The sequence below is a fragment of the Trichosurus vulpecula genome, chromosome 2 (genome assembly GCF_011100635.1).
Source record: "Trichosurus vulpecula isolate mTriVul1 chromosome 2, mTriVul1.pri, whole genome shotgun sequence".
In the NCBI taxonomy this organism is placed as follows: Eukaryota; Metazoa; Chordata; class Mammalia; order Diprotodontia; family Phalangeridae; genus Trichosurus; species Trichosurus vulpecula.
In genome coordinates, this window is record NC_050574.1 from 327484675 (window position 1) to 327500757 (window position 16083).

The 16083-nt window shown below is 40.6% G+C and overlaps 2 protein-coding genes across 2 annotated transcripts in view; both read right to left on the bottom strand.

Moving 5' to 3' along the window:
• Positions 1 to 5623: 5623 nt before the first annotated feature.
• NDUFB11 (NADH:ubiquinone oxidoreductase subunit B11) lies at positions 5624 to 6853 on the bottom strand. The gene is made up of 3 exons (XM_036744331.1): positions 6589 to 6853; positions 6027 to 6157; positions 5624 to 5794 (listed from the first exon to the last, which is right to left on the bottom strand). Exons 1-3 carry the CDS (start codon positions 6802 to 6804, stop codon positions 5668 to 5670), a joined length of 474 nt encoding a protein of 157 aa, XP_036600226.1. The 5' UTR covers positions 6805 to 6853; the 3' UTR covers positions 5624 to 5667.
• A 6918-nt stretch (positions 6854 to 13771) lies between these two features.
• The window catches only part of LOC118837447 (inhibitor of carbonic anhydrase-like), a 53502-nt gene continuing 51190 nt past the window's right edge, over positions 13772 to 16083 (bottom strand). The window contains exon 17 of the mRNA XM_036744329.1: positions 13772 to 13987. Within this exon, the coding sequence (XP_036600224.1) occupies positions 13953 to 13987 (35 nt within the window). The 3' untranslated portion in view covers positions 13772 to 13952. The remainder of the gene's footprint in view (positions 13988 to 16083) is intronic.

Here is a 16083-nt window from a genome sequence, read left to right on the forward strand (position 1 = left end):
TGGTGGTGGCAATGATGAAGATGACTCATTTCCTATGTAAAGAAATAAATTCAAAAGTTAAGTGATTTTTTGTTGTTTAGTCGTTTTTCAGTATGTCCAACTCTTCCTGACTTCATTTGGGGTTTTCTTAGCAAAGATACTTGAATGTTTTGCCATTTCTTTCTCCAGCTCATTTTACAGATGAGGAAACTGAGGCAAACAGGCTTAAGTGACTTGCCCAAGGTCACACAGCAAGTAAATGAGGCCAGGTTTAAACTCAGGAAGAGGAGTCCTAACTCCAGGCCCAGAGCTCTATCTGGCTGCCCCTTAAGTGACAAGGTCACCCAAATTATGATGTCACCCAGATAGATAGGCTCTTTATACTGTCCCCATCTAAGGTTGGTAAAAATAAGACAGAAAGGGATAATGGCATAGAAACAAAGAGATGATAGACATATAAAACAAAACAAAATGTCCATCTCTATAGCTATGAGGCCTGGTGACTCATGTTTTGTTAGGGAGATACTTTTAAGATTTGGACTTGCCCTACATAACAGCATTCTAGCTTCCAATGACAAGGAGACTGTGGAGTGGTTAGGCAGACCCATTTTTGGAGAGACAATAAGTTCATCTATTTCAAGTCCAGCCTTGTGACTAACTGGAGGCAACAGTCTTAGCAGTTTCAAAATTCCATTCACAATGGACAGGAAGAGATTAGCAAGTTATAAAGGAGAGGGGATATGTAGCCATAGATCCGTAGCCACTACCATATTTTTTTTTAAAAAGCATTCATGTTCTCAAAGTTTGGGTTTTTCTTTCCATTTTTGAACATGTACGCACATTGTCCCAATAACCATCAGCCTTTTACTCTGCCCTCCTCAGGATACCACCCATCTGGATTTTACCCGTATGCTACTATGGCAAATATTGTGATACAATGCTTGCCCACAGATTCTATAGCTACCACTCTGTAAATCAGAGACCCCAAAGTCAACTCTAAAACTGCTTATGCACTAACTTTTTCTTGATCCCTTTTCAAGTCTTTCTTAAGCAGTAAGGGTTGTTTTCTTCCTTTTCCCCTACCGCTTTGAGTTTCTAGCAGTATTTTAAACGTAGCTTTACAAATTATTTTTTCTGATGTAGCCTCAGAGAGATGCCCTGGAATGTTTCTAACCCTAAGAAAAGATTCAAGATGAATAAAAACCGATGACCCCTTGGCCCCGGAAAGAAAAATCAGTCAGGTTAAGTAATGATTAACGCAGATGAAGTTTTGTCAAGGAGAGGCATTCATGTATATCTTAGGCATTTATATTTTTTAAATTATCTTTTTATTGTATTTCCACCATCCTCTGCCCTAGCCAATCTTTTTTTAGTTTGGTCCACATGTGAGGAACAATTCCAGGTGAGGAAACAGTTTTGTAACTTGAGAACTGCCTAGAGCATTGAGAGATTAAGTGACTTGCCCAACGACATATGGCCAAACTGTTAAGAACCCTCATCTTGATTCTACTTGTTAACAGGATTTTACTGAGCCAGTCTCTAACCTGAGAATGATGAAATTGCAGGCCAGAGACAAAGTGCCAGTAGGTAGCCATTTAATTGATTAGTTTCATTATGAGGAACAGATTTGCAAATTGGGAATTCTCCTGAACAGAATTCCACTTTGTTGAAGTGATTATGTACATAAATCAGAAGTGGGAAGGGAAGGGGGAAGGTGGATTACAAACTATGTTTTCCCCGGGCTTGAGCAGTTTCCCATGACAAACCCACAAGTGGAAGACAGTACAACAATTCTGGAGTCCTGTGGGATCAAAATTATTCAAATCCTTGGGGGTCATTACTTTATGGGTCACAGGTTCCATGGTCTTTGATTCGCTTCACCTCAGGTATAAAGGCACAAGGAGGCCAGTGATTTTGAGTATTGTCAAAGGTTTGATTTATCATTTCAAGCTGCCCTGTAAGTCTGACTCACAAGAGGCAATTCTGAAAAATCTAATCTATTCATTACACATCTATTGGTTATTATAAAAATCTTAATTCCCTTCATGTTACTATGCTATGTGCCTCTTATTTAGATGACTCATACTGTTGAAAAAATTATCTTAAAAGAAGTATTTAGCTGGATCGTGTACTATATTTCATCTTTTAGCTATCTTTACCTGTGCACAACATAACCCTTGGGTATCTTTGTTTATAGAGATAACTTAATTTTCTTAACTATGTATAGTCATACAAACCTTGCCACAGGACTGATTTCCATGCCTTTGATGTCTCCTCCACTGCCTGTCCCCCAATCAGTATGATGTCTACCTAAACTTGGAACTTTTGACAAAAATGGGCAGTCCTAAGCTAGACTTCATATAGAAGACTTACTGGCTAGGTTTGTTACACTTCTTAAGTAATCTTACACTATAATTCAAGATAACCTGTTGAGAATGTTGCAGGAGTTGGATGGCTTAGCATAGATAAACTTTGCTGTCCCAACTCTGAGATTCTGTCAATCAAGGAATTTCATCGAAGACTACATCCCTGAGCTAAATAAATTTAGCTTTCTCCGTATTGTTTCAGTAACCACTATAACAAAATTTGGGGGAACATTGCTCTCTGAACCTCTGTGATTCGCTATCAGAAGGCACAAGTGTGACCCATATGTACAAAAATATTTATAGCAGCTCTTTTTGTGGTGGCAAAAAATTGGAAATCAAGGGGATGCCCATCAACTGGGGAATGACTGAACAAATTGTGGTATATGAATGTCATGGAATACTATTGTGCAATAAGAAATGAGGAGCAGACAGACTTCAATACAACCTGGAATGATTTATATGAACTGATGCTGAGTGAGGAGAGCAGAACCAGATCATTACACACAATTAGACACACAGTATCTGTAAGGACTTACTCTGATAGACTTGACTTCTCTCATCAATGCAAGGTTCAAGGATAGCCCCATAAGACTCATGATGAAAAAAGCTATCCCCATCCAGAGAAACAATTATGGAGTCTGAATGCAGATGGAGACAAATTTTTTACTCTCTTTTTTTTTTCCTTTTTTTTTGGTTTCATTTCTCCTTTCTCATGATTCATTCCATTGGTTAAAATTCTTTTATTTAATTTTTATTTTTTATTAAGATTTTTTTATGTTTAGTTTACAACACTCAGTTCTGCATGATTTTGAGTTCCAGATTTTCTTCCTCCCCACCCAAGACGGCATGGAATCCAATACATCTTCTACATATAACTTCGCATTAAACTGATTTACACAATAGTCAAGTTGTAAAGAGGAATTATGACCAATGGAATGAATCATGAGAAAGAAGAAGCAAAACCAAAAAAAACTGCAAAAACAAAAACAAAAGAGAAAAAAAAACAAAAAGAGGAGATCAAACAGTTTGCCTCAATCTGCATTCAGAATCCATAGTTCTTTCTCTGGATGTAGATGGCTCTCTCCATCATGAGTCCTTTGGAGTTGTCTTTGTACCTTATATTGCTGAGAAGAGAGAAGTCTATCAAGGTTAGTCATCACAGAATCCATATATCTGTGGTTGTGTATAATGTTCTCCTGGTTCTGCTCCCCTCACTCAGCATCATATGATGTAGGTCTTTCCAGGTTATTATGAAGTCCGTATCTTCCTCATTTCTTATAGCACAATAGTATTCCATTACCTTCATATACCACAACATGTTCAGCCATTCCCCAATTGACGGGCATCCCCTCATTTCCAATTCTTTGCTACTACAAAAAGAGCCGCTATAAACATTTTTGTACATGTGGGTCCTTTTCCCACTTGTGTGATCTCTTTGGGATACAACCCTAGAAGTGGTATTGCTGGGTCAAAGGGTATGAACATTTTTATAGCCCTTTGGGCATAGTTCCAAATTGCTCTCCAGAATGGCTGGATCAGCTCACAACTCCACCAGCAATGTAAGTGTTCCAATTTTTCCACATCCTCTCCAGCATTTATCATTTGCCTGTTTTGTTATTTTAGCCAATCTTATAGGAGAGATGTGGTATCTAAGAGTTGTTTTGATTTGCATTTCTCTAATCAGTAGTGATTTAGAGCATTTTTTCATATTCCTATAGATATAATTTCTTCCTCTGAAAACTGCCTGTTCATGTCCTTTGACCATTTCTCAACTGGGGAATGACTTGTATTCCTATAAATTTGGCTCAGTTCCCTGTATATTTTAGAGATGAGGCCTTTATCAGACACTAACTGTAAAGACTTTCTCCCAGTTTTCTGCTTCCCTCCTAATCTTTGTTGCATTGGCGGTTATAATTCTTCATTACAACTGGACTATTATGTAAATAAGTTCAAAGTGAAGGTATATGTAGAACCTACATTGGATTACATGCCATCTTGGGGGTTGGGGGAGAAGGGAGGGAGTGAAAGTTTGAAACCCAAAAACTTGTGGAACTGAGTGTTGTAAACTAAAAATAAAAAATAAATTTTAAAGAAAAGGCACAAGTGTGTCCTTCCTCTAATTCCATTCCTCCATTGCAGTGGTTATTTCTGGGGAGGATGCTAGGATCATAGATGACAGGGAATGGATCTTGAAGACTGAAGGCAGAGCGGCCCTAGGCAAATCCTATTTCTGCCATATACTAGCTATGGGATCCTTAAGCAAGTCTCTTAACCTCTAGATGCCCCTCTCTAATCAATGAAATGATGACGAATGCTATCAGTTCCCTCACAGAGGTGGACTAATCGTGCAGAGACATTTTTTGACATGACCACTACAGGAATTTATTTTGCTTGACTATCACATACGAGAAGTTTTCTTTTTCTTTTCAAGTGGGTGGGGGGAAAGTGGGAAAAGAAAATTAATGCTTGATAATTGAAGAAAATATAACATTTAATTTAAGGCAATAAGTTGCAGGGAAGGTGCTGGGGGCCAGTGTGCATAAGTAGCAGTGCTTCACTGGGAGCTTCCTACATGCTCAATGAAATCACAGGTCTAGTGAAAAAACAAAGATACAAAAAAAAAAAATCTTAGGTATCAGAAATGGAAGTCACTTCAGAAGCCATCTAGCCAGTCTCCTGATTTTAGAAATGAGAAAAGAGGCCTCTACAAGGTTAAATGACTGCTCAAGGTCACACAGGTAATATGCAGCAAATGGAGAAACTGACGGCAGTGCCCTTAACTCGAAATCTGGGTCTCTCTCATACTGCTTCCTCTCAAACGGGTCTGTAAAATTCCCTCACACAACACGCCCCCTCCCCCCACCTAACTACCCATTAGCAAATAAATGCAGATATACTTTATTGCAGATAGTGAGATTTGGAGAAAATGGGATGTGTATTTGCAAACACTATTAAGAGTTGGTCAAGGTTTTAGTTTTCCTTGTAGTGGAAATTATCTGTTATAGTTCCCAATGTACCACTATTGTCACTGAGCAAGTTACATATCCTGTTACTTGAGGATCTGAGCTCGGGCTTCAGAGGCTGGCTGTTCCAAAGTCCTCATTTTAAAGTTGAGGTTAAATTAAGTGGGCCAAGTGACTTGCCAAGGTTGGACACGGTCTTCTCTCTGAGCTAAAAACAGAAAACCAACCCAAGGACAGAGCAACCAGAGGACAAGGGCAGAGAATGGCACAGAGATCCTCCATCCCCTTTCAACATTCAATACACACAAAAAAAGGTAACCAAGAGAATAGAATAACTTTATTCACAGCTGGGGTTTACTTTAGTCTTCATCTTCAGGCAAAATAATCTTGCTGGGGTCAAAATAGTTGGAAGTCATAAGGGGAAGACCCTGGGCCTCCCTTAGCTTCACCTGTCGCTCTGCCTCCCTCCGGGCCCATTCCTTCATCCTGTGGCAGAGGACAAAGAGAGGAGAGTGAGGACCAGGAGGAGTCACTGCTTGTACCAGCACTGGGCTGCAGCACGGGCAGAACGTACATCAAGTCAGCTTTTTACTTTGAACTATGTCAGAGGCAGCCAGGGGCATGCTAGCGCTCCCTCGTACTGGAGGCTGGGGCTGCCTCAACCCTCCCCTCCCCCAGCCCCACCCCCTCCTCCTTCGCCCGAGCAATCCGTACTCACTTGTAGTCGGGGAGATAGGCCACAAACGTAGAGCCGAGGACGATGGCAACAGAGACGCCGAGGAAGAACACGACTCTCATGTTCCAGACGTCTATGAAGGGGTCTTCATCAAAACCGTGGGAGTCTGGGTTCTGCGTTTGGAGGGCGGATTCAGGGTTAGAAAGCACATACACTTCTCTAAGGATCAAGCTGCGACAACTGACACCGTGCATTTTTTTTTAACCATGAGGCAAAGAAAATAGAGATGGGATGAAAATTTTTATTTGAAAGAAAAATCGCAACCGCTTGTAATTACATGGATTTAAAAAGCACATTTGCACAGATAGAAGTGACGGTATATGGTAGTAAAGTCACAAAAATTATGTTTTAAATTCTTGCATCCACTGACACGACTGGTCCTTGTAATTTTTAGAAATTAGGACCGTGGGAAAAGGAGAGACGACAGGGGCTGGACAGATAGGAGGGCAGCAGCCACGGGCAAAGGCCTAGGGGGAGGGGTGCTGTGGAAAGGATAAGCCCCGCCCCCTCAGCCTCTTCCGGCTCGCTAGCTCCGCCCCCTCACCTTCTCGTAGAGGTTGACATCTTCTTTGTCTGGGTCTTCTCGCCAGGCGACCTCCGGTGCCCGGGGCCGTTTCTCCACCGCCGGCGGGGCGACCACGGCTCCAGTCGTGCTGGAGGTCCAGCGAAGAGAAGCGGCGACCGGCACCCTCCGTGCCGCTCCGAGCAACCGCCGAGAGCAAACCCCCAACAACCTCGCCGTTCCCATTGCGGCCGCCATGGCTCCGGCGCTGCTGGTTCGGCGGGGGGAGGGATATGGGACCGGAACAGCCTACTGCGCAGGCGCCCTTCGCGTACAGGACCCAGCAGCTACCGCTCTACCGAAACCCACTGTCCCCGCCCACCTCAGGCTCATTTGACAGAGCGTTTGATAGACGTGGGCCGCAGGCACGTGGCCGGAAGGTGGGGCCCAGGAGAAATAATTACCGATTTCTACCAATCCCTGCAGGGTCACGTGCCCTTGTTGGGGGAGGACGTCACGGAGCTCTGTTGGTGGAGCCTGGGCACCTGGAGGTTTCTTATCCCAGGAGCCTTCAGCAGGGGGTCCTGGACCCTGACACTGCCCAGCTAGTTGGAGGTGGTGCAGGGGTCTCCCCACCGTCGGGGCCTTAGCAGCAATCTCATTCATTCCAGGCACTCCCAGATCAGCACGGCGCCTGAGCAGCAGAATGGGGTGGCTCATGCCACCGAGATACATTAATGAGTGACTGCTGTGTGTCAAGCAAACGCCAAGAATGAGATGAGCCCCGACACACACACACACACACACACACATTTTTTGTTGTTTTGTTTCAGTCATGGCTGACTTTTGTGATCCCATTTGAGATTTTTTTTTGCCATTTCCTTCTGCTTATTTTGAAGATAAAGAAACTGAGGCAAACAGGGTTAAGTGACTTGCCCAGGGTCACACAGCTAGTAGGTGTCTGAGGCAGGATTTGAACTTGGGGAGATAAGACTTGTGGTACTGCAGGCCCACCCCTTCTATCCACTCAGCTATCTAGCTACCCACAGACTTATGCATACACAAATGTGTGTGTTTGTATGTGTATGTGTGTGTGTATATGTATATATAAAATCACACACATGCACACATATATAAATACTTGTGTACATACTTGCATATTTACATATGTACTTGCATATATGCTTGAATAAGCATTCGTATTTATACGAATACATATATTAGTAAGTGAATAAATGCAAACATACAGGTTGTCCCCAAAGTCTTAGTGCAGTTTTAAGCACTAAGATTTTGGAGACATCTTGTATACAAATAGAAAGCAAAAAGAAATACTGAAAACTCCAACAAGAGGACATTTAATAAATGCCTACTGTGTGCCTGTACTAAGATCTGGGGGTACAAATTTGAAGACTGAAACTCCTTATTCTCAAGGAACTTGCATTCTAATGAAGAGACAACAAATACACATACTAAAATATACAGCATAGGTGTAAGTTGAATAAATACAAAAATTGTTAAATACTAACTAGATTGGGAGGGAAGGCACTAGAAGTTGGGGAGATCAGGAAAGGCTTAGCATAGAAGATTGTGCTTGAACTACCTCTTGAGGTGAGAGGAATGACACAGAGGAGGAGGGGTTGCATTTTAGGCATGAGGAACAGCCAGTCCAAAGACCTGGAGATGAGAAATGATGTATATAGATTCTATAGAGATAATGTATATAGAGTCTATAGATTAGGTTAGGACCTGTTGAGCTGGTTCTTTAAAACAGAGGGGTTCATATTTTTTTTCCTAAGGGCAATAAATGGCTGTAGGAGTGTATTGAATAGAGGAGTGACACAGTCAGTCATATACTCAAGGAAAATCATGATGGCTGCATCATGGAGGTTAGACCGCAGTAAGGAGGGGTGGGAGTGATATAAAGCAAGGAGACTAATTAGGAGACAGGTGCAATAACTATGCTAGCAGTGATGACAGCCTGAGCTAAAGTGAGAGTTGGGTGAGTGGAGATAAGAATTCAAAGTTGTGGAGGTAGAAATGCAAAACCTTTGAATATGTAGGATGAAGGAAAGAAAACAAGAATAACCAAAGTTACAAAGCTGTGACCTGGGAAGGATGGTGGTGCCTTTGACAGAAATAGGGAGTGGAAGAAGAGTGGGCTTGGGGCTTAAGGGATGTTGAATTTGAGATGTCTGTGGGGTACCCAGTTTGAAATGTCCAATAGGCAATTGGTGTTGCAGAGCTGGAACTTAAGGCAGAGACAGGCTATGTAGGTCATCAGCACAGGGATGATAATTAAACCCTCTCATGACAGAGAATGGTCATGACTGGGAGCTTCTTTCCTCACCTAACTTGTACTGGAGTATTGGGCTTGATTTATACCTATCTGTACCCACATACTGCTGGTCTAAGGTTACAGTAGGTTCAGAGCAAAAACTACTTTCCTGGTTGCTCTTAAGCAGATTAGGATGTGGGGATGGAACAACTCACTAGCTTAGCCCTTTCCCTCCAAATGCTGGTTACACAAAAGCCTGTCACAAATAGTGAGTATTGTAAATGCATTTTTCCAAGCAAACAACAAACTGAAATTGGAGACATTCTACAGATTAGAATATGGAGGATACCTGAATGAACGAATTCTCCTGCTAGGAGCAAGGTAAAATTTCAGCTTGAACCAAGAGAGAGGGCCCAATCTCAAACAAAAGGAAATTCTTTCTCAAACATTTCTAGAGAGGCAAGCTGGATCTGTCAAGGAACTGGCATCCCTTATGTATCTGCTACTTCTAAAGGTTTTTTTCCCTTTCTATTCCTTGGAGTCCTCTCAGTTCATGTATTCTTTCCTTAAGACTCCAGAACTGGGTGTATCTCTACCAAGAATATCTGGCATGCTGAGCTCTGGTGATGAGGAAGCAGTAGCAGAACAGCCCCTGCCCTCAGGGAGCTGACATCCTTTCCTGGGAGCCTACATCAATCCTGGGATGTGGGAGCAATTTTACAGATTTTACAGAGGAAACAGTCAAACACAGGTTATGATTTGCCCAATGAAGCACAGCCAGTAAGTATCTGAGGCCAGATTTCAAATCAGGTCTTCCTAACTTCTGAAGTCCAGGACTCTAGTCAGTGTGCCACCTAGCCGACTCCAATTGCAAGGCATATAATTAAGACATAAAAGACATAGAGATGATGATTGAACCCATGAGAGCTGATGAGATCACCAAGTCAGAAAGTATAGGGAGAAAAGAGAAGAGAGCCCAACATAAAGCCTTGGGACTCACCTGTACTTTGATGCCAAGATATGGAAGAAGATCCAGGAAAAGAGACCAAGAAGGGAGTGGTCAGAAGGGTAGGGGGAGAACCAGGAGAAAGCATTATCACAAAAACTCAGAGAATATCCTGGAGGAAAGGGAAGTCAACAATGTCAAATGCTGCATAGAGGTCCAGGAGAATGAAGAATGAGAAAAAAGCATCAGATTTGGATATTAAGAAATCATTAGTATCTTTGGAGACAAAGAGTTTCAATTGATCGGCATATAAATGGTGAGAAGTGAGTCACAGTAGAGTAAGTAGAGCAACAAATATAAACAACCTTGTCTAGGATTATTACTGATAATAAAAGTAGGATATAGACAACAGAAAGGACATATACACATATTACAATAATGCCATACGAAATTCCACCAGTATAAATTAATTGCAATAAAAGGAAAACCAAAAGAGCCCTTAAAAGCACCTTCATTACCAAATTTACTTGTCAAGCAGAAGAATGCGATAACCAAGGGCAGCACAAGTTTATATTATAAACTCTCTTATAAAATCTTAGGAAGAAGGATACTAGAACTTTATGAGCAATACCAGCTTGTAAAATAGAGGAGCAATGTCGTGTAAAACTAGTTTAAAGATGGCTTGCCAACAGATGCAACCAAGTAAAGTCATTCCAAGGATATTTAAAGATCGAAATGGAAGGGCAACGAGAACGAAAATGGAAAAAATCAGCAAAGAGTTTCATAACAAGTTTTTTTCACCATCAGTTACAGTGGAGCTACCACATTTGGACTCCTGACACCACACATCCAGATGCACTTAATAGAGGAAATAGAAATGGCTGAAGAAAGCAAAGACAAGAAAAGCAATTTAAATACAAAGTGTACCTGCAGGATATTTACATTAGAAATGACAAAATTGACACAATTAAGGAACCGATCCATAGAGTAACCAACAGAGAGGAAAATAATAGAACAAAACCATAGACGCTATTAGTACAAAAAATGGGCAACCAAAAGACTATCAACTTCTACTAACCTGTATGCCTCCTTTCCCATCTAGATTTTAAAAAAAGAGTACACAGATTTGTCTTAGCATTCTCTTCGCCAAAGGAGCTGTGGTTCTCACCATAAGCATGCAAAATGCCCCAGGTTTAGTTGGAAACCCATATATAGTAAGTAATTTTGCGGAGAAAGTGCTTTGTAAACCTTTAAGGTACTATATTGCTGTACCAAATTATTATCATTAGTTTTCCTTGAAAACTGAGAAAAACAAGGAAATTGATCTAAAGAGCATGGTTGTTTAAAACCCTTCTTGATTGGAAAGGTTACTCTTTACAGTGTTTTATTTTGTCTTCTTTCCAAGAAAGAGAAAATATTTGCCCAGGATTCTCTAGACAAATGAGTCCAAAGGAGCTACAGCTAGCTAATGGCTGGGCTGGATTGAGGGAGGAATTTGTCATCCTCTCTCCTTTTGAAAAAAAAGCCATTCCTCCAGAGGGGAAGGAGTAGACTAAGTGGCTAAAAATAAAAGTCATACCCAAAATGGGAGGAGTAGCCTAGTCTACAAAAAATGGGAGAGAAGTTCCTGATGTTATTTGCCTGTTCACTAGTTCAGCATACAATAGTATTACCGCCACTGGTAGATTGTATCAATCTGCAATAAAAAGACTCTAATCACCACTGGACATATAAATTGCTCATTTAATCAATTAAATCTCTAATCCTCAACTAAAGTCCTATTCTGATGCCTCACTGTGGCCCAGAAGAGACCCTGTGTTCTTAAAGGTTTTTCCAATGGACTGCAAGTTGGGGTGATTAAGGCTTTAAGTAGAGGCCTTTAAGATAGGCTGCTCCTATCCTCAAAGTCCAACCTAGATAAATAAAATTTCAGCACTAGAAGGCTGGGTACCTGGTAATGACTTTTTTGGTTCGTGGTGCTTCATAAGAATTCATGCACTAATACAATCTAAGTCTATGAGAAAGAGTACTCATACAATCATAAATAAAAATAACTAACTGCTCAGCAAAGGAATTGCTTCATTTTTTAGCTGTTTTCCTCAACATCAGCCTAAGTGTCTTTGTTACTACTTGACATTGGTGCACCTAATCTGTTGCACTGATCAACCATTCTTATTCAGTACCAAACTGTTTTAATGATTATAGCTTTGTAGTAAAATTTGAGATTTTGTTTTATGAGTTCACATTCACAGTTATGATGGCTAACTGTTTATTTCCCTCCATCCTATTCTCTTATACTTGTTTTTCTCTTTTTTACCTTGTCTCCTCCTCAAAAATCTATTTTGCTTCTGACCATTGCTTTCCTTAATCTACCCTCCCTCTCATTCATAGATTGCTGTTGAACTCAGTCACTGTTAGCTCTCTGGAAGGTTCTATAGGTTCAGAGTGAATGAACTACTGGTTCCCCCTTTGTTTTGGTCTCCTGCCCTGGCTTATTCCAGTGAGAATTGGGGTGGGGGGGAAGGGTAAAGGAGGAGGGTTGGGATAAGGATTTCCAGACTATCCAAAGACTACACTTGCATACTCAAACCCAGTAACTAATGGTAAATGTCACATACAGCAAAGTCTTAATAATCAAACTGGTGAATTTATATTAATTGAGACACAGGCTGTAGTTTACCTTTGCTAAGTTAATTAGTAATAGTGTAAATTAGGTTGCAAGAGAGAAGGCTTACTCTATTTTAGAGAACAAATGTGCATTTAAGACCTTCAGGCATTAATCAATTAAAAAGTGTTTTATGAGAGAAATTATTATTAATAACTAATGATTTGGGGAGATCCAGGGTTCCCCCCTTTTCTTAAAGTCTTCATTTCAAAAGCTCATTCTCTGAAAATAGAAATTTCTCCTCAATCCTGGTCAGACCCCAACCAATCTTATAAGGAATCTTATCTAAGGTGAATTCCTGCCCATTGTGTCCTACTCTAGTAAGTTTGGGTAGAGGTAGAACCTTTGTCTGGATTGCCCAAGGCTGGTGGTGGTCTGAGTGTAGAGATACAGTGGTCTCTTTGTCCAAGAGTGATATGATGTCACTCTCTCATTGGAGTGAGCCTACTTCTCATTTTAATATTCATTCTCTCATTAATTGTTAACCAATCAGAATTGATTGCCACCCCCTAGAACATCTACTTTCCCTAGAGCACATAAGCCATGATTGTCTTTGGCATTGGAGAGTGCCACTGACCTCTTTTATTAATAAAATGATTAATTACTCAGAAATTAAACTTTTTAAATGTCACACTAATATATGCCAGGCATTGTGCTAGACATCCATGTATAAGCAAATTTTAATATGCTAATCATTCCTACATTTTTGTTAATGAGTGCCTCAAAGGATTTGCCACATTTATATAGTGATTTAGCATAAAGAGTTTTCTTGGAATCATTCTGAAAAATAGGTGGTATAAGTATTACTATCACTTTCAGATAAAGAAACTGAATTGTTAAAAAAGGTTCCCTACTGGGAGTTCCCTGTCCTAATACAGGCATAAGTTTGCACCAAAGTCCAAACTACTAAAGTCTACCTACACCATTGATATCCAACTTAAATTGAAATGGATTTAGAAAACTATAAATTCACATTCCCTCTGTCTCATTACATTTTTATTTATTTTATTAAACATTCCCCAGTTATGTTTTAGTCAAGATTGGGCAGCATTTTAGAGTTTTGCTAGGTCGTTTGGCCTGTACTATGAATTTGATACCTCTGACTACCATCTCTCAGGAACCTCTTATTTAAGTTTCACTTAGGTCACTTGATTGGGGTACTGTAGCTTCCACTGTAAGGGATGGTAAAGAACAAAATCTGGAAATTCTGAGGAAGGGCCCAACTGTATGGGAATATATAATTCAGTTTGGGGATTACACTGTGGAAGAATGTGCTCTACATGAGAGAAAAACTTAGAAATGGAGGAACTCTATAAAATATGAAGAGACACACACACAATGACATTCATCTACTTTATTTCTTGCTCAAGTGACAGCAGGTAAGCATGAAAGTTCATGAAATTAGCCCAGACTCCTCTCTGAGATCATCTGTTAACAAGAAGTGAGAGCCTCCATCATATTGGCAGTGGTCATTCTGGGTTGTAAGCCCATCTGGAAGATCATCCCGCTTTACTAGGTTTCTAAGGATTAATGAACTCGCAGATAGATAGGAGGTCTGTGGAACAGAAATGGGCAGAACATTATTTATATCAAACTATTTGAATGCCCTAGAAGTCTCCAAAGAATTAAAATCATGAGTCACTCAAAGAATAATTGAGAAGTGCTTGGTGGACACTAGTAGGCTACAGCATATTACATTTTGTGTATAAATATATATATATATATATATATATATATATATGTATATGTATACAACAACTAAGACTTGTACAGGAGAATGAATGGATGGATGAATGAATGAATGAATGAGTGAATGAAAAGTCCTTTGTTAAGCACTTACAATGTACTGAGAATTGGAGAAATAGACAATACAGACAGTTCCTGCTCTCAAGGAGCTCATAATCTAATGGGGGAGATAACATATAGAGCAACATGAAAGATGTCATCAGAGAAATGTATAACCAGAAAAGGAGATGAACCTGTCATGTAATGAAAACAATGGATAATTCATGGACAGTTTCATTGGTATTCATAAAAGATCAGGATACATAGAGGCAGCCCTAGCATGGTGAGTACACTCCAAGTTGTAGATTTATAGCTTTGGGGTGCAAGAAGGGCATCTAGGTGGGTACAAGTGGATAGAGCACTGGGCTTAGAATCAAGAAGACTCTGCTTCCTGAGTTCAAACTCAGCTTCCAACATTTACTAGTTGTATGACCCTGGGCAAGTCACTTCACCTTGTTTGCCTCAGTTCCTCATCTGTAAAATGAGCTGGAAAAGGAAATGGCAAACCACTCCAGTGTCTTTGCAAGAAAACACCAAATGGGGTCATGAAGAGTCAGACAAGACTGAAATAACTGAACAAAAAAAAGTGGTGCAATATAATAAGGTGTTGATATTTATATATGAGACCAATGTAAATCTCCATCTGGCTGATGACTTTTGTCCCCACAGAGACAAGGTGATGGTGGGTTGCAATCTAGACTACCGCTGGGATGCTCACATCAATAAGATTACAGATGCATCAGAGAGTAGAAGCCCCTCTCACCATTATTTTCTGTACCACCTAATTTAGCATTTTAAGATGTACTGTCATTTATGCCCCCTAATTGTTTCACGTATATGGCCTCCTCTACTAGTCCACAAACTTCTTTCAGGCAAAAGCCATGTCTTACAAAGATAGTCCTCAGCTTGCAAATAGGCTGTGCCCAGAAGTTCACAAGTCAGCTGTCTAGAATTCAGAATGCATTTCGTCAGTCAACAAGCATTTATTAAGCACTTTTTGTGTGCCACGCACTGTGCTAAGCACTGGGGATACAAAGAAAGGCAAAAGACAGCCCCTGCCCTCCAGAAGCATAATAAGGGTGACAACATGAAAACAACTTTTTATAAATAAGCTATATACAGTATAAATTGGTGACAGTCAACTAAGAGAAAGCATTAGAATTTACTCAAAGAAGTCATGTTTTACTGACGACTGATAACTTTGGAGGCCACCCTAAATAACCTTCAGTGCTCCTGAAGCATATTTCTGTTGCACTTAATATTTTGTGGAACCATGAAACTGTGGTTCTAAAGGAAGGTAAAATCTGAGTTTCAACTTAAAGTATCAAGAATACTTTCCTCCTTCAGTGGGATCTGAGACTCTCCCCTCTCTCTGGTCCCTTTCTTGCTGGCCAGTTGTACTAGGATTCTTCTAGCCCCAAGTCACTGGTATTGGCTTTTTTAGCTTGAGGTAGAGGCTCTATTTGGGTGAGGGCTTGGCCCAAGACATGTGTGGAAGGGGGCTGGGGATGTGTGTGTGTGTGGGGGGGGTATTTCAGGAGTAAGTTATCAGCACAAGTATCTCATATCAAGAAAAAACCCAGGGTACCCTCCCACCCAATTAAAACTGGGAACATTTCTGAGCTAACATATCCTTTCCTCCGGGGTTCCCCCAAACTGGTCTCCCTGCTTTCCTTTCAGTTGTCAACGCTCGCTGCTTCTGAATCAAGGTTTGCCTTTTCCCCTATCTTACTATTGATAATACATAAACACACAGTCCTTTTGAAGTTTCCTAAGGCTTATTTTTTTCCCTTTTGGTGGTAGTGATAGAGGGAACAGAAAGTGAAGAAAAAGGCTCTCACTTAAGTCCCTCCCCTCTTTTTTCAG